The sequence below is a fragment of the Apodemus sylvaticus genome, chromosome 10, assembly GCF_947179515.1.
Source record: "Apodemus sylvaticus chromosome 10, mApoSyl1.1, whole genome shotgun sequence".
NCBI lineage: Eukaryota > Metazoa > Chordata > Mammalia > Rodentia > Muridae > Apodemus > Apodemus sylvaticus.
In genome coordinates, this window is record NC_067481.1 from 1630456 (window position 1) to 1649132 (window position 18677).

The 18677-nt window shown below is 50.3% G+C and overlaps 1 protein-coding gene across 3 annotated transcripts in view; it reads left to right on the forward strand.

Moving 5' to 3' along the window:
• Window positions 1-18677, forward strand: part of Ccdc57 (coiled-coil domain containing 57) — a 91192-nt gene that overhangs the window by 48378 nt on the left and 24137 nt on the right. For 2 of the 3 annotated variants that reach the window (XM_052195877.1, XM_052195878.1), the window contains exons 16-18: window positions 4570-4691; window positions 9194-9325; window positions 9856-10072. In XM_052195877.1, coding sequence (XP_052051837.1) covers window positions 4570-4691; window positions 9194-9325; window positions 9856-10072 — 471 coding nt within the window. The remainder of the gene's footprint in view (window positions 1-4569; window positions 4692-9193; window positions 9326-9855; window positions 10073-18677) is intronic. The other variant, XM_052195879.1, reaches the window with a different exon arrangement.

Here is an 18677-nt window from a genome sequence, read left to right on the forward strand (position 1 = left end):
TTCCCGCCAGGCTCCCACGCTCACACCCTCACCAGATACATGCTCACCAGGCTCTCACACTCACACCCTCACCAGACACGTGCTCACCAGGCTCTCACGCTCACACCCTCACCAGATACGTGCTCACCAGGCTCTCACACATCCTCACCCAGGCTCACGGACATAGACGTTTAGGGACGCGGTGTGCACAGAACCCGCTTTCCCTCCCTGCCGGGCGTGCTGTGGATTCTGAGTGTCAGCAGGCTGATTCCTAGAAGAATTGGAACAGTGGCACATGCTCGCTCGGCAAGCACTGTACCAACGCTGACTCTTTCCTCCTTCCTGTGGCCTGCTAATGGTGTCCACGTTGCCTCATCTGCCAGCAGCCTAGCGTCTGTCTTCCACAAACTCCTCTCTGCACTCTTCATGAGCTATGAAATGCCGGAAGAGACTTGCACAACAGAGATTTAGAATCTCCCTGTGACCACAGGCCCAAAAAGTGGGGGCCCACCTGTAAATGGTGCACGCTTGTAATCCCAGCACTCTGGGAGGCAGAGGCAGGCAGATTTCTGAGTGCAAGGCCAGCCTGGTCTACAGAGTGAGTTCCAGGACAGCCATGGCTACACAGAGAAACCCTGTCTCAAAAAAACCAAATCCAAAAAAAAAGAAAGAAAGAAAGAAAGAAAATCATGGTAGGTAAAACATTGATTGTTTTACTTCTTATATCCACTTTTGTAGGGTTTTCCCCCATTTATTATTCTATTTTCCCATTTTATTATATCATTATACTTCTGATTTATATACTAGGTATCAAATCCAGGGCCTGTGCAGTCCAGTCAAACACTCTTCCACTGAACCTCACCCCCAGCCCTGCTGAGGAGAATGTGATTCAGCTATGAATGATTTGGGGAAAACCCACCATTCTGGAGGCGATGATACCTGCCTATTATCCCAGCACTCAGAAGGTACAGGCAGGAAGATCATGAGTTCAAGATCAGCCACAGTCAAAAAGTAAAAGAGAAGGTAACTGGGGATCTCAGTTTTTCCCCATGGTTACAGTTGACGGTTTCGCCTTCTGAGTGTATGTGCCCAGGTTGTCAGATGTCCATACTTTGTAATCACAGTGACATGTGCATCCAAAAACCCGATGTAGAAATCACTAATCATAAGGAAGTAGCTTTAGCCGGGTGGTGGTGGTGCAGGCCTGTAATCCTAGCACTCTGGGAGGCAGAGGCAGGTGGATTTCTGAGTTCAAGGCCAGTCTGGTCTACAGAGTGAGTTCCAGGACAGCCAGGGCTACACAGAGAAACGCTGTCTCGGAAAAAAAAAACAAATCAAAAAAAAAAAAATAGTAGCTTTAGTTAGCCAGTTGAATATGCTGTTATGAAGCCAGTATCCTGCTGCTGTGTCGTTGTCCTGTGCCCTGGAAGCAGTCCCCTCCATACTTGGCCTCTTCAGAGTCCACAAAGGGCAGCTGTTTCCTCCAGAGGAAACCTAACTTTCATATCATCCTCTGAAACTGGGGTCTTTATTTTGTTTTGTTTTGTTTATTTTTATTCTGTTTGGTTTTGTCCTTTAGCTGTCCCTTTAGCCAGAGCTGGAGGGCAGAGAAGCTTCCTTGGGTGGCCACATGCCTGACAGGAACCCTAGTTTAACTGCTGTCTAGAACTGGAGCTGCGCTGGAGCTAGACCTCTCCGTGTGTATGTTTGTTTTTGAGACAGAGTCTTACTGTGTAGCCTAGGCTGGCCTTAATTAAAATCCCTCTGCCCTAGTCTCCCACATGCTGGATTCACAGCTATGTCATCTCCTCAAAAGTCACCTAGCAATCTGGTCTTGGCTCCTCAGTGAAGGGTCTGTTCTGTACACACCGACCAATTCTGATCTGTTGTCTTTCCACTTTATGTTGTTGTGTTCAGTTAGGGCTCAATTTTGTTTGTCCTGATTAAAAGTCCATGTGATACGCTGTTTTGTTTTTCATATTCTTGAACACCTCACCAGAGGTTAGGCCTGAGAACATGGCTCTCAGGTGCAGCATCTACGAGCAAACATGAGTGCTGGGTGTTGAGTCACCAGACTCCACTGAGTATGGCAGCTAGAGACAGGGATCCCCAGAACAAGCCAGCTAGGAGGTTAGCATCAGTGAGCTCTGGGTGTGACTGAAAGAATAAAGGGCGGAAGAGTGGTCAAGGAGAATCTCTTACTTCAATCAGCCTTGGGCCTTGGAGTTCACGTGTACACAGATGCATGCATTTCCACACACATAAACAACAGGTACATACATAAAAAGCAACCCTATTCCCTTAAATGCTGCTTCCTGTTTCCTTCTCATCCTTGTGTATGGCATCATGATGTGTGTATGTGGTGTGTGTGTGTGTGTAGATGTGTGTGGTATGTGTGTGTGTGTGTCTAATGTGGGTAAGCATTGTGTGTATGTGTGTTTGGGTGAGTTTTGTGTGTCTGTGTATATGTGTGTTTGTGGGTGAGTATTGTGTGCCTGTGTGTGTATTGTTTGTGTGTATGGTGTGTCTGTGTGGATGAGTATTATATCTGTGTGTGTGTCTGTGTGGATGAGTGTTGTTTGTCTATGTTGTGTGTCTGTGTGTGTGTGAGATATGTCTGTATATGTCCATGTGTGGGTGAGTGTTGTGTGTGTGGTGTGTATGTGTGTGCGCACATGTGTGTCCATCCCTCCTTTTTTTGCCCCCCCCCCTGAGGCTTCTAAAGGGACTTGATTAGTTCCCAGGGACTATCACTTAGCACCTCCTCTCTATTCCTTTTCTTGAGTTGATTCGATTTAGCTCTTCCCAGTGTCTTGATTGAGTATCAAGCATTTTACTTGATTCCTTCATGCTCAGCTATTGTGTGGTTTCTGTTGTTGTTGTTGTTTTTTTTTTTTTTTTTTTTTTTTTTTTTTTTAGACATGGTTTCTGCTGGCTGCCCTGGAATTTGCTCTGTACAACAGGCTAGCCTCAAACTCAGGGATCCACCTGCCTCTGTGTCCCCAGTGCTGAGATTAAAGGTGTACGCCACCACGCCATGTGATGGACTTCAAACATGTCCTAGAAACATACAGGACACAGTTACCAAATAACTCATCTCAAGACATGTACTCTTGTGAGCTCAGGGTTCTATTTCACCCTTGAGTTATCTAGAAGAGATTTTCAAAATTCTTTTGGGTTATTTTTAATCTAATAAGCTGGCTTCTGTTTTTTATTTTCTGCTGTTGAACAACTATACAAAACACACTCACATGCCTTCTGAATTTGCTTTTGCTCCCCAGGTTGCCTACTGTGGTGCGGCTGCTTGCTGGGGTGTGGCCGCCTGCTGCAGTGGGTTAGAGCCCTTTCTTTCTCGCCTTCTATTTGTTGCTCCTCTGTTCCTTTGTTCTTGTGCTGAGTGTAGACCTGACCCCTCAGCAGGCTCACCCAGCATCCATGGTTAGATCATTCCAGGAAGAAGACATGGCTCTCACACAGGAGTGAACATGAGCCTGGGTTTAAATTGTGTTCTTCTCTGGACAGTGAGGAATCCAATGCAGTGACCCACTGGAAACCTCAGGAAAGCTGCCAACCCTCCCACTCCTCAGGCCAACACAATGAATTCCTGTCTCCTTCCATTTTATTTCCCCGACTCGCACTGGGAAGACAGACTCCATGCTCTTAAAGTGCTCCCAAGCCAGCATTGCCACCCACTCCTGATGGAAGCAGAAGCCCCTGGCTGACTGGTCACCCAAACATAGCAGTGAAAGCAGGGGTCCTGTCCCTAGCAGAGATCCATTTACTGCAGAATGTGGGGAACAAGGTCCCAGACCACTCCAGGCCTTGTCTATACAAGGATATTCATGCCTCTTTGCAAAGGCTTGAGTTCTACAACTATACAAGTGAGTGAGTGTATGTGTGTGGTATGTGTGTGTGGTGATGTGTGGGATGTGTATAAGTGTATTGTGTATGTGTGTGTGTTATGTGGGGTGGGTGGTATATGTGTATTTGTGTGGGGGGGTGTTATGCGTGGGGAGTGGTATGTGTGTGTGATGTGTACGTGTGTGTGTGGGTGGTGTGTGTGTCTATGTGTGTGGGGTGGTGTGGGTGTGGGTGTGGGGGGTGTCCTGCACAAGCAGATGCTTACTTAATGAGCTGCCCCAGGCCTGTATTAGTAACTCTTACTAAATTGTGCTCCTGCTGTCTGGGCAGCTGTCTGAGGGCTGGGGTTATAGGCTGGGGTTGTGCTGGAGGTAGTGCTGTGTGTCCCTGGGCTCTGCAAGGGGATGATATGTCACAATTCTCACATGACCTCTGTCACTGAGTTCTTTCTTTTAAGTAAAACTTTCTTTGATTTTGAAAAACAGTTTGCTGTTCCTGCCCCCTCCTCCACCTGACTTGGCTTTTTGGGACAGGGTTTCTCTACATAGGCCTGGCTGTCCTGGAACTCTCTGTAGACCAGGCTGGCCTTGAACTCCTTCTGACTCTGCCTCCCAAGTGCTGAAATTAAAGGTGTGTGCCACCACTGCCTATCTTAATCTGCTGTTCTTGTGTTCAAGAAATCCTTTATGATGTATATGGGGAACCAACCCTTCCTGATCCCGTTTCCAGGGAAACTGACTCCGTGCCCAGGTCCTCCTACCTCTGAGCCCCAGGACCCCCAGGAGGTGCCCGAGAGACCTTTGGATCGTGGCCCACCTTTGGGACAATTGCAGCCCCACTCAACAACTCAGGTAATTTCTCCTAAGAAGTCTGTATTAGTATTTCCCAAGGGCCCGAGTGTAGGTTCTCAGTAGACAAGTTACAGAAGACAGCAAGAAAAATGTCTCCATTCAGCGCCCACTCTGGTGGGCCATGCCATGCTCACTCTTGCCTTTCTTCTTAATTTGTCTTGGGTTTTGGAGACAGAACCTCAGTATGTAGCCCAGTCTAGTGTGTACCCTAGGTACCAAGCCCAGGAATTACACAAGCGCCCTACCATGCCCTCCTCCTGGATTTAAGTAACTAGTTATACACAAGGTTTACTAGCTATGCCCATATAGGGTTTTTTTTTTGTTTTTTTTGTTTTTTGTTTTTTTTGGTTTTTGGGTTTTTTTTTTTTGGATTTGGTTTTTTCGAGGCAGGGTTTCTCTGTGTAGCCCTGGCTGTCCTGGAACTCACTCTGTGGACCAGGCTGGCCTCGAACTCAGAAATCCGCCTGCCTCTGCCTCCCGGAGTGCTGGGATTACAGGCGTGTGCCACCACCGCCTGGCCCATATAGGTCTTATATTTTTAATCTTTATCAATATAAATTTTAAGATTTGTATCTTTAATAAAAATGTCTTGGAGCTGGAGCAATGACTCGGTGGTTAAGAGTACTTGTTGCTCTTCCAGAAGGACTGAGTTTGTCTCAAGCAGCTCACAGTCTCTGGTAACTTGCTATAGATCCAGAGGATCTGCTTAGTTTACTTTCTATTACTGAGACAAAACTCCAGAACCAAAAGCAACTTGGCAAGAAAATGGTTTAATTGGCTTATGCACCGAATCATAGTCCATCGTAAAGGGAAGTCAGCGCAGGAACGGAGAGCCAGAGACTGAGGCAGAGGTGGTGGAGTGGCTGCTTACTGGGACGCTTCTCATGACTTGCTCAGTTAGCTTTTGTCTTGTTTTCTTAACTTATTTATATTTTATGTGCATTGGTGTTTTGCTTGCATGTTTGTCCATGCTCTGTGTGCATGCCTGGTACTTGTGGAGACCAGGAGAAACACTAGATCCTTTGAGACTAAAGGGATCACAGGTGGTTGTTAACCACCACGTAGCTCCTAGAAATCAAGCCTGGGTCCTCTGGAAGAACAGCCTGTGCTCTCTTGGAGATAGAGCCTCCCCCTGTACCCTTGGCTGCTGAGCTGTCTCTCCAGCCATTCACTTGCTGTCGTATACAGTCCAGGACCACTTGCCCAAGAGTGGTCCCATCCACAGTAGGATGGGTGGGACCCTCTCACATCAACCATTAATGAAGAAAATGCCTCCACAGATTGGCCTGTAGGCCACCTGAAGTGGGCATCTTCTCCATTGAGATTTCCCTGGCCAGATGACTCTAGCCAACATTAATCCACACCTTTCCTTTCCTGTTTCCTGACTGTTAGTAAATGTGCCCTCTGCTGCTCTGTGCTGCTGTCTGAGAGACGGGGCATATATTAGGATTAGGCTAGGAAACTGCTGTGTGTCCCTGCACTTTGACCATGTTAATATCACAATATAATATATACTCCAGCATTTAAAATTCTCAGTCTTTAAAATTTTAGACACTTTAAAGCCAGGCAGTGGTGGCACATGCCTTTAATCCCAGCACTCAGGAGGAAGAAGCAGGTGGATCTCTGTTGAGTTCAAGGCCAGCCTGGTCTACAAAGCTAATTCTAGGACAGCCAGGGGTATTACACAGAGAAACCTTGTATTGAAAAACAAAACAAAAAATTTAAATGCTAAAAGTTCAAAAATCCCTTTTAAAAATCCAAATTCTTTCAACTGTGGGATCCTGTGTGTGTGTGTGTGTGTGTGTGTGTGTGTGAGAGAGAGAGAGAGAGAGAGAGAGAGAGAGAAAGAGTAAGAGAGAGAGAGAGAGAGAGTTTCTTTGTACCTCTGAAGGGCCTGGAACAATGTAGAACAAGGCTGGCCTCACTTTTATCTGTCTTTACCTTCCAAGTGTTGGGATTAGCAGCCTCCTGTGTCATACCCGGTCAGGCAGGGTGGCTGTGGTCAAGGATTGGGGAGTAGCTCAGTGGAAGAGCGTATGTTTAGTGTGATGAGGCCCTGGGCTCATCCCGACATTACAATGTCAACTCTAGCCATGTTATTCCTCCCCACCCCCAGACAGGGTTTCTCTGTGTAGTCCTGGCTGTCCTGGAACTCTCTCTGTAGACCAGGCTGGCCTTGAACTCAGAAATCCGCCTGCCTCTGCCTCCCAAGTGCTGGGATTATAGGTGTGCACCACCACGCCTGGGTAGCCATGTTATTCCTTTGACCTAATTAGACTTTGCTCAGAGCACACACCATTAATCCCAGATTGAGAAAGCAGAGGTTAGCCGATATCTGTGAGTTTGAGTCCAGCCTGATGAATTCCAGGCCATCCAAGGCTGCATAGTGAAACCCTGTCTCAAACAAAAAGCAAGTGATCTTTCCTCAGGTTTTACCCAGAACAGTCGTGACTTGTAAGATATGAATCCCCAGGTGGCCCAGTGTCCAGGGCTACGCACACTCAGAACTTTAGCTGAGGTGGCGGGCCTGCCTCCCCGAGACCTGAGGTGGCATGTCTCTGCCATGGAAATATTCATATTGCTTTTTCTTCCCACAAGTTTCAGTACAACTAGTAATTTCCACCACTGACTGATGAATGTAACAAGATTGTGCCTTGGAGCTAAATGTGTACTAATGGTCATCAGCTTCATTCAGGCTACAGAAGTTGTTTCTGGAATCTCAGTACTGATTCGTATTTGTTGAATAACTGCAAATATATTCTCCCAAAGGAATTTGCCTTTGGAATTTACTTAAAATATGTTAAAATAAAAGAAAGCCATTTGAAATGTTTTTGCCCTGGGGTGATGTCTGTTCTAAATTTACTCCCAGGCAGGTGGGAAGGGCAGGCTTTGGGCCAGGGAGCAGCACGCTGGCCATCGCAGGTGAGGCCCACTGAGGCTGTGGTGGAGGTGGGGCAGGGCTAAAATGTGGTGGAAGACTATCAGAAACACCAAGAAAGAACATGAGAGTTTAGGCCTGAGCATCTGGGTGGGGAAGAGGCGTCAAGTCGGTGGTGCTCCTTCTCCATCCTCACCTGGGCAGGCTTGGGACCGCATGGCACACAGGCTAAGGAGAGGAGCCAGGCAGGGACAGGGCAGGACCACCCAGAAAGCAGGCGTGATGGGAACAGCTGAGGCGCATGCAGCTCAGTTTTTCCTCAGAGAAGAAGCTGAGTGGGATTGGCCAAAGGGAGTAGGGCGGGCCAGGTGTTTCCTCAGCGGACAACTCTCCTCACAAAGGGTCTGAGGGAAGCCTAGAGAGGCTTCCTCCATTCAGAGTGTCAGGCACTGCTCCTGCACTGCTGGAGAGTGGGCTTCCCTGTGCTATGCTCCATCCTCTCCCCCTCCTCATGGTAGCTCACGGGTGTCTGAACTCCAGTCACGGGGGATCCCATGCCATTTCCTGGCCTCTGTAGGCTGCAGGCATGCACATAACACACAGGTATACATGCAGACACAATACCTATAGTTGTAAAAGTATAAAAATAGCCAGGTGGTGATGGCGGCATATGCCTTTAATCTCACAAAACAAGATATATATAGTCTTGTTTTCTTTTTTCTTTTTTTAATTTATGTTTATGTCTAGTAGTAAATCTACCTCCCATGTAAGTAGTAGTGAAAGAGCTTGGCAGAGGTGATGCCAGCCATTGATCCCAGCACTTGGGAGGTACAAGCAGGTGGATCTCTATGAGTTCAAGGCCAGCCTAGTCTACAGAGTTAGTCGTTCCAGGTCTTCCAAAGCTACACAGAGAAACCTTCTCAGAAAGAGAGTGAGCGATAGAGAGAGAGAGAGAGAGAGAACAGAAAAGGCCATGGAAAAGGAGCTCTAAGCCCAAAAGTGCATGAGTTGGGTGTGCGCACCAGTGTGTGCACTGGAGGACTGTCCATGAGTTGGGTGTGTGCACCAGCGTGTGCACTGGAGGACTGTCCATGAGTTGGGTGTGTGCACTAGTGTGTGTACTACTGCCAGAGAGATCGCCCGCTGTCCTCCCAGTGCTGTGAGTTCGGCAGGCGCCCAGCTGTTCTTCCCTCGTGTTTTCCTTCTTTCCTTTCAAGCCCTTTAGTGGTTCTCTTTGATGTCCCCTGCCTCCCTGTCCATCGACTTCTCCGCAGAGCATGGACGGGACGGACCAAGCATTCAGACTACAAGTGGGGACCAGCCCGGGAGGCACTATCTTGGGCTGGGGTCTACTTAAGCCAGAGCTATGCAGGACTGTCCTACTCTTGGGGAAGAGACTTATGCTTGGAATGCACAGCTTCCTTCCCCAGAGGACTGTGAGAGCGTCCTTGGTCAGCTGCAGGAAGCCGGTTGAACTCGGAGTGCACAGGCACGTCCTCCCTTCAAAGGCCGACAGCAAAGGAAGAACCTGACCCAGGGTCTGGGGAGTATCTCTCTCCAGGCTTGAGGGAGAGCTGAGTCACCAGTTACCAGGCCCTGAATGTCTCTTAACTCTCCATAACAGGACTCCAGGCACACCAAGAGAAAATGTGTTTCTGAATATGCAGGGAAGAATCAGCTCCACTCAGCACAAGCAGTCAGCAAAAACAACACCCCACAAGGCCACAAGGCAGTAATGGCGTCAAGGCCTGCTCAGGTATAGCCAGGTGCTGGGGTGCATAGAGGGCTGGCGTGTACCACAGGATTCTGTGGGTTCTGGGGAATAACCCAGCTGGATGTTCACACGCACATGTGTAAGCACAGACACACACACACACACACCTTAGGAAGTGCATCATTGCTCTGATTCCTGCCATGGGTTTGCCAGCAGGTACTTCACTTTAGAGAGGTGGGGCAGGTGAAGGACCACAGTCTCCAGGGTACCTTGTGTATGTTCACCCCACAGTGCCCGTCACACTCCAGCAGGAGCCTCAGCTGTCAGGGCTGCCCCCACACTGCTGTGCTGCACTCATTTGGGCTTCAGACATTGAGCTGAGCCTGGTGATGTCTGTCAACACTGCTGGTGCTGCTCTCCAGGAGCCCATCTCCATCTCGAAGTGTCCTGTTCCCTGTATCCTGATAGGAGCAGGGAGGGAAAGCTATAAGCAGCTCAAGGGTAGAGAGAGGGTAGCTAGCTAGCTAGCTATTGAAGAAAACTACCTCTTAACTGTCTCTTCACTCTCACAGAAGCAGCATAGAATCCCCACAGAGACTTGGAAGTCAGTTTATCAGAAAGAAAACAGGACCCCAAAGCTGCCACAGGCTCGAGACATCCCTGAAGAAAGCGACCACCAGAGCCACAGATCTTCCTCCTTGGCCAGCAGCTTCCTCCAGGATACCTGGAGGCTGCTAGACCTGGGGTCCAGCCTTTCAGGCGCTCCTTCACAGGATAACTCTGCTGCAGGTAGGAGAGCTGGCTGCCTGATTGCTACCAACATGGTAGAGCCGCAGGAGTGGGAACAGGGTGGCTGTGATGTTCTCGAGTGACTAGAGGATGTGTGTTGCATTCTTTCTGCCATTTTGATCTCCTGGGCCTGTGTTCTTGTATGCAGCCAGAGTGTCCTGTGCCTTGATCATAGAGCCCTTCAGATCAGAAACCGTATCGTACACAGTGTTCCCCAGGTCTCGTCCGGATGAAATCTACTTCTCCACACATTGGATACAGGGTGGATGGCCTGCTTCTCTAGAATAGCCAGTGATGGTCGAAGTGAAATCCTTAGGAAAATCTCTCCAAAGGGCTCACTTTGGGGGATCTATTTGAGATGGCATCAAGCAAGAAGGGTAGAAGAAAAACTGATTTAAAACCAAAGCCAGACAAAACAAGCAGTCCAGGGCCAGCCTGGTCGATGTAGTGAGTGCTAGGACATCCAGAACTATATAGAGAAACACTGTGCCAAAAGGCAGGGTGGATCACAGCCAGATACATTAAGTCCAGTGTCCTTCTGGTGTTAGTCCCGGATATGTCCTTCTTGGTCACAATCCCTGCTGCTGTGCACTGTGTTCTGAGGTGTTCTCCAACAGTTGGTGTTAGGTCATTTCTAGTCCTTTGTCATTACAAATAAGGCAATGGTAAGTACCCTTGAACATGCACATTGGCGGTATTTTATATAAAATGAGACAGTCCTGACTCGAGCGTGGTACACACACTTCTGGTCCCAGCTACTCAAAGCACTGAGACAAGAGAGTCCAGAACTTCAGTACTTCCCTGGGCACATAGCAGAATCCTGTCTTGAAGAAGAGGAGGAGGAGGAGTTTGCTTTCCCCCCAAAAATTACTGTTGCCAGGCAGTGGTAGTGGCCGATGCCTTTAATTCCAGCGTGCAAGAGGCAAAATCAAGCAGATCTCTGAGTTAGTTGCAGGCCAGCAACTGCAAATGAGTTCCAGGATAGTCAGAGCTACACAGAAACCCTCCCCCCCCAAAGAAGATCTGTTAAATCATTCATACACTACGGCTTACTTATATTGTTATGGTAAACCACTGTGACCAAGTCAACTTACAAATGAAAGCATTTAATGTGGGGCTCACAGTTTCAGAGGCTTGAGAGTCCATGGCCCATGGTGGGAGCAGGCAGGCAGGCATGGTGCTAGGGCAGTAGCTGAAGATCACACCCTGACACAACCACCGAGCAGTGATCCGTAACAGGGAGTGGGATGAGCTCCTAAAACCTCAAAACCAAGCCCAGGCTGTGGTGGCACACATCTGTAACCCCAGCACACGGGAGGCAGAGGCAGGCGGATCTCTGAGTTCGAGGCCAACCTGGTCTACAGAGTGAGTTCCAGGACAGCCAGGGCTATACAGAGAAACCCTGTCTCGAAAAAGAAAAAAAAAAAAAAAAAAAAAATCCCAGCACTTGGAAGGCAGAGGCAAGTGGATCTCTGAGTTCAAGGCCAGACCGGTCTATATAGTAAGTTCTAGGACAGCCTGGACTGTTACACAGAGAAACCCTGTCTCAAAAAAATAAGACAAATAAACAAAATTAGTAAAATCTCAAAACCTGTCACACAGTGACCACTTCTAACAAGGCCACATCTCCAAAGCCTTCCTAAATAGTTCCACCAACTAGGGACTAAGTATTCAAACCCCTGGAGCCGGAGGTACAAGGAGGTCGCTCTAAGAAACCTCTGTGGGTCCTGGGAACTGAACCTAGGCCTCTGAGAAAGCCCTTAACTGCTGAGCCATCCTTCCAGCCCCAGTGCCATCCTTTTGAGGATTGTAGCAGTAAAGACTCAGCACAGGCCTGGAAGAGAGTGGAAATGTACTCAGTAACAAAGAAGCCGGAGAACATCGCCAACCGCTGTCCCTCACCACTCATCTGCCACAGCCAGGCATGGCGGCACACTGAGACACAGCACACCTCAACCCTCAAAGGCAGTGTAGGGTCCAGACTGGCAGCAAACGCAGCTGGTGTGAATAAAACTTTATTTATAGCCGGGCAGTGGTATTGCACCTTTAATCCCAGCACTTATCTTAGATAGATGCTTTAGCACAGAGTAAAAAATTAACGACCTGGCAAACAGTGGTGGCACATTCCTTTAATCCCAGCACTTGGGAGGCAGAGGCAGGCAGATTTCTGAGTTCGAGGCCAGCCTGGTCTAGAGTGAGTTCCAGGACAGCCAGAGTGACACAGAGAAACCCTGTCTTGAAAAACCAAAAAAGAAAAAAAAAAAAAGAAAGAAAGAAAAGAAAAAAACTTTATTTGTGAAAGCCAGTGGCAGTAACATTCTGTTCCTTAAGCTAGATGTATAGAACTTTACACCTTTTACAACTCTGTGTATTACATATGTTTAGTATTTTTGTTGTTAGCTTTTGGGTTGATTTGTTATTTTGTGTGTTCTGAGGCTGTGTCTCATTGTGTATTTCTGTCAGGCCTTGAATCTGCAGGGATGTTATATGTCTCCTAAATGCTGGGATTGCAGGAATTACACCCTGCTTGCTTTAAAAAGACTGAGGAAGTGGTCAGCCCACAGATGCAGGAGTTAATGTACAGTCAGATAGAGATGAGACCCTGGTTTTGATTTGATTTGATTTTGGTTTTTTGAACCACGGTCTTGCTCGGTAGCCCTGGCTGGCCTGGAACTTGGAGCAGATCTCCTGTCTCTGCCTCTGCCCTGTGCTAGGAGTATAAACACACTGCTATGCCCACAACTCCTGGGTTTGGCTTAGTGTAGAGCACTGGTGGTTCTAAGAGTATTCTCAGTGGAGCAAGGCTCACCACTTTAGTCTCCCTGGCTGGCCGGCCTCAGCAGAGATGAGGATGAACAACTCAGAAAGCAACTATGAGGAGGCCACAGTCCAGGGAGAGGGGGACCTGGCACCTACCAGCAGAGGCGTCCCTGTGCAGGTGGGTGGGGTGGGAGACAGATAGAGAAAAGCCCCGAGGAGGTGAAGGTAGGATGCCACCTTTGCAGTCCTGACCTGGACAGGACCGGCTGCCAGCACTGACAGCCAGGCTTTCCACACTCATAGACTTTGCACATAGCCTTTTAGCAGAGGTCACAGTGCAGCTAACCCCGAGGGAGCCACTGACTCTTGAGCAAACTGCTACCCCTGCCAGGCAGAAACTCACAGGACCCAGAGGCATGTCTGACAGCAGGCTCTCAAGAAAGCTGGGCCCAGCCTGGGTCAGAGTAAGAGCCATAGCTGGTGGCCACGGGCTGTCATAGCCCCACACAGCCTGGGAGCACCCTGGCTGGGAGCACCCTGGCTGGGAGCACCCTGGCTGGCAGCTGAAACGGCAGCAGACGCTGCACATGGTAACCAAAGATGATAAGCGGAGTGGGGGTTGGGGGTAGACCAGCCAAGATGCATGCAGCTGCAGGTCACAGCATCCCAGGGAAGATGGCGTGGGGCAGAAGAACTGTGGGGATAGCACTGGCCATATCTGGCCACAGAGTGCAAGGCCCACGCAGGCCAAAGCACATGCTTGTGCCAGTTTGCAGGACAGGCAGGAAGATGCTGCCTCTGGTCGGCCCTCTGGGGTCCTTAGGTCCAGCACTTGTTGGCTGGGAAAGTTCCCATGGTCACAAAGCCCACCCCCTTCTCCTACTGGTTCATTTTTGTCAGTGAAGGGCCGCGGTCCTAGAACCCACAGACCTGCTCTCCATGCCTTGCACAGCCGCCCTCACCTATGCCTTAGGCCATCTTCCTAGACAGAAGCCTGCTTCTTGGAGTACTCAGTAGGAAAGAGGAAACTGAGCTACGAGCCCCAGCCTGTCTGAGTGTGGGATGGCCAGTAGCTCCTAGCAGCTCCTTTATAGTAAAAGTAAAAGTTAAAAACAAAAAAAAAACCAAAAAAGCAAAACTGGCTTCCTGGTTCACCCTACAAAGGATTTTTTGAGAGGAAAAGGCGGGTGCTGTCAGTGCTGTCTAGTGGCTGAAGTACCTGTTAAGTTCCCTGTGCAGGCCTGGCATCTTGGAGGCTCGGTATGTGTGGCTGGAACCCCATGAGACTTGTCACTCTGTATGCTAATACAGTAACGGCTGAGGACCTTATTTTTGGACACAGTCATACTTTAGGAGATTCGGTCTCTGGTGAGGATGGGGCTGACCTCACCATGTTAGAGGAGCAGGGTAGGCCCACACCCCAGTCAGTCTGTAAACCTCACTCCAAGATCTAGGCTGGAATTTCTTCCCTCACGTTGAGTGCCGTGTGAGCCGCAAACCGACGGTTGCACAGCCACAGACAGTTAGCAATGCTGAGAGAGCACAAAGGAGTCATGTGAGTGTCCACACTTAGTGACCCAGAGAACCACTGAGGGGCTGAGATGGGAGAAGCTCGGGTTTGAGGCACCCTGGACCCTATGGTGCCACCCTGTCTGGAGGCCGGGATTACCTGCCTCACACCTCCAGGGATTGAGGTGGGAAAGGATAAGCACTGCTCACCCCAAGCCCTCCATCCTCATTGTGTGGTTTCCAGTCCAGGTCCTACCAGGATCAGGGCAGGGCCTCAGCCCCATAACCAGCTATGGACAGCTTCCTGTCATCCACAGACCGAACACCTGGCACACACACCATGACTCCTACCCCCCCACACACCCTGATTCCTACCCACACACACACACACACACACACACACACACACACACACCCTGACTCCTACCCCCCCACACACCCTGACTCCTACCCACACACACACACACACACACCCTGACTCCTACCCACACACACACACACACACACACACCCTGACTCCTACCCCCCCACACCCTGATTCCTACCCCCACACACACACCCTGACTCCTACCCACACACACACACACACCCTGACTCCTAACCCCCCACACACACCCTGACTCCTACCCACACACACACCCTGATTCCTACCCCACACATACACCCTGACTCCTACCCCCCCACACACACCCTGACTCCTACCCCCCCACACACACCCTGATTCCTACCCCCCCACACACACCCTGACTCCTACCCCACACACACCCTGACTCTTACCCCCCCCACACACCCTGACTCCCACCACTCCCACACACACCCTGATTCCTACCCACACACACACACACACACACACACACACACATACACACACACACACACCCTGATTCCTACCCCCCCCCACACCCTGACTCCTACCACACACATACACACACACACACACACACACAAGGATTCCTACCCCTGACACACCCTGACTCCTCCCCCCACACACCCTGACTCCTACCCCCCACACACACCCTGACTCCTACCCCTCACACACACCCTGACCTCTACCCCCCACACATACACCCCCCACACACACACCCTGACTCCCACCACCCCCACACACACACCCTGATTCCTACACACACACACACACACACACACCCTGACTCCTTACACACACACACACACACACACACACACCCTGATTCCTACCCCCCCACACACCCTGACTCCTACCACACACATACACACACACACACACACACACACACAAGGATTCCTCCCCCTGACACACCCTGACTCCTCCCCCCATACACACACCCTGACTCCTACCCCACACACACCCTGGCTCCTACCCCCCACAGACACCCTGACTCCTACCCCTCACACACACCCTGACCTCTACCCCCCACACATACACCCTGACTCCTATCCCCCCCCACACACACACCCTGATTCCTACCCCACACACACACACACCCTGATTCCTACCCCCCCACACACCCTGACTAACCCTTACACACACACACCCTGACTCCTACCCCCACACACACCCTGACTCCTACAACCCCCCACACACCCTGACTTCCCCCCAACACACACACACACCTGCAAAACAGGCTTCCTCTCTCACCTTCATTCTTGCAAAAGCCTCTCTGAGCAGAGCTGGCCCAAGGCCTGGGCCCATTCTTCTGCTCCCTGTGTTACAGGATAGCCCAGGGGCTCTGCACCCACCTGCAGACACAGCGGGCTTTCCCACTCTACTAGAGAGAGGGCAGCCCTCACCCCTACCCCGTCTCCCTAGCACCCGCCTCCTCCTCCCCTTAGCAAAACTCCCCAAGCCAAAGCCACAGGTCAAACCCCACTCCTCTTCCCTCTTGCCCCAGGCCTTTTTCTCTTTCTCTTACTTGTCTTGTGTCCCTTCTAACTCTTCAGGAATGCCCCTAAGGGTGGGGACGCCTGAGACTTTGTCTTGGATGAAGAATTCCTAATACCAAGCAGTTAGTATTCGGGATAAAGGATTGAAGGAGACCTAAGCCTAGGGTGGGGGAGGGGAGGGTAGAAAGAATTTTAGGAAGTAAAACTGATTACTGATAAGGTAATGGCAAAGCCTGGGGCTAGACCTCAGCTCCACCGTAGAGCCCCAGCCTCACTCCAGGAAGCTCCCAATTCATCCCCCTCCCCCAACCATACCGCCCCCTCCCCCCCACAATGAGCTTGCCCCCTGAGAGTGTTGCACATTGACAATCCCAGCACTCTGGAGCCTGGCCCGCAAGACACTGTTCAGGAAAAGAAAAAGGAAAAGAGTAAGGCTTTAAAAATACAGGTCCTTCCTGCACAAAAGCATTACGTTTGATCAGGGCAGTGGTTTTCTCCAGTGAAGAAACCTTTAGTGTAATCCTAACTGAAATATGGACAGGCTTTCTCTCAAAGCCAAACAAGTGGATTTTCAAGTTCCACAGCAATGAGATGCCGGGGAGGCAGCAGGTAGCCTGCTGCAGCCTTCCACACATTAGGCATTAAGACGCTTGATGCAAGGCTGGGCCCGAGCGAGCGGAGGGGCAAGAGACTTAGCTCCCATGTGCCAGGCTCTAGGTCCATCGGCAGACACACAGGCACATGAGCCTCCGTGCACACACAGCACATGGCGCGTGCGCACGCACACACACACACACACACACACACACACACACTGGGGATAGGAGACACTATACAAGAACAGCCAGAGCAAAACTTGTTCCCAGCTCTGAGGCAGAGCTCTACTCCAGTCTGGGCAGTACTGTGGGGCACTCTCCTGGGGAGCAGCTCACTGGCAGACACTTGCCAGCCATTTCCAAGGCCCAGGCCATCTTTAGCACCGGAAGCAATCATAAAGATTAACTGGAAGTGTAGGGTCCTGTGCTTCCCAACACAGGTCAGGCACCTCTAAACAGCTGTCCCCTGTTCATCTGAGAAGGCACATCTCTGAAGATGACGGATCCCAGCCAGGGGAAGACCCCTTCACCGAGAAGCACCTGTCTCCAACGTTCAGTCTCGAGGCAGGCCTTGTCTACCCTCTCGGACGTTTCCCTGAAAGTCTTTTCCGGGAACAGGGATGGCCCAGCCTCCCTTGTGTCCGTCCCAGGAATGCAAGTGGCCAGATGTGCCTTCCTGGAAGATAGGGGCTGCAGTGGCGGCCTGCTGTGCTTCCCTCATTTGGAAACAGCCTGTGCAGACCGCTGCTGGAACACCAGCCCGCCCACGCCCACGGGAAGGCAGTCAGCCTTCCACCTACCCAGCTGCAGGTGCACCTCGCCTTCCCACACACTTGCCCTCTCCTTCCAGTCGCCCTAAGTGACTTGTTCTTTTATTGTTTCTGAGGATCTTTCCAGAGTGTGTGTGGGCCGGTAGATCTTTGGGGAGGTCCACAGCACCGCACACTCATGTTGTCTCAGGGTCCACACGTGTCATCTTCCACGTTAGATGTGGTGCTGCCTTGTATGTCCCCATCCTTGTGGGATCCAGGGTTGGACAATTATCTAGAAGGGAAATAGCTGGGTCAAAGGTGTGGGTAGTTTGAAGTGTTACCAAATTGTTCTAAAAAAATCTGTCCCTATGCCAGCAGCTGCCTGCCCGCCGGGGTGGGGGTGGGGCAGAAAGCGGCCCTGCTCCAGTGCCCAGACCTTTTCTCAATCTGATGAAATGAAAGCTGAGACTTCATTGCTGGTTTTAATTTACAGGGGTTTTGGGGGGGGTGTATTGTTTTGTTTTGCTTTGCTTTTTGAACGGAGTTTCCTGTGGCTCACTTAGTCTTGTTTCAAACTCTATGTTGCTTAAAATGGCTTTGAACTTTGGATCCTCCTGCCTCCAGCTCCTTAATTTCCAGTCACTTGCTGAGTTCCAGCTGTTCACCTGGCAGTTTACTGTTTGTTTTTGTTTTGGGGCAGACTGTGACTGAATGGCACCGATGGTCCTGGAACCACGCTGTCTGTAGTCTAGGCTAGACTTTACTAAAATCCACCTGCCTCTGTTTCCAGAGTGCTGAGATTAAATGTGTACGCCACCACACCCAGCCCATTCACCTGTAGTTTTGAAGCTGTAGACAGTTCATGGTTGGGCTTAATGTGGATTTGTGACCTTTTCACAGAGCACAATTGAAACTGAGGACTTGGGGTAACTGACTTGACAAGCGGTCAGGATAAGGGACAGGGGCTGGGGTGGGGGGGCAGAGGCAGGGCCAAAGGGCCCTACCTGCAGGGACCAGGGACTGAGGGGTTCCAAGTGGGATTGGTCTGAGCAGCCAGTATCTGGAAGGTGCCCGTCAGTGCCAGGCAAGTTCTTGGTTTGAAGTATACAACACGAAGTCCCAGGT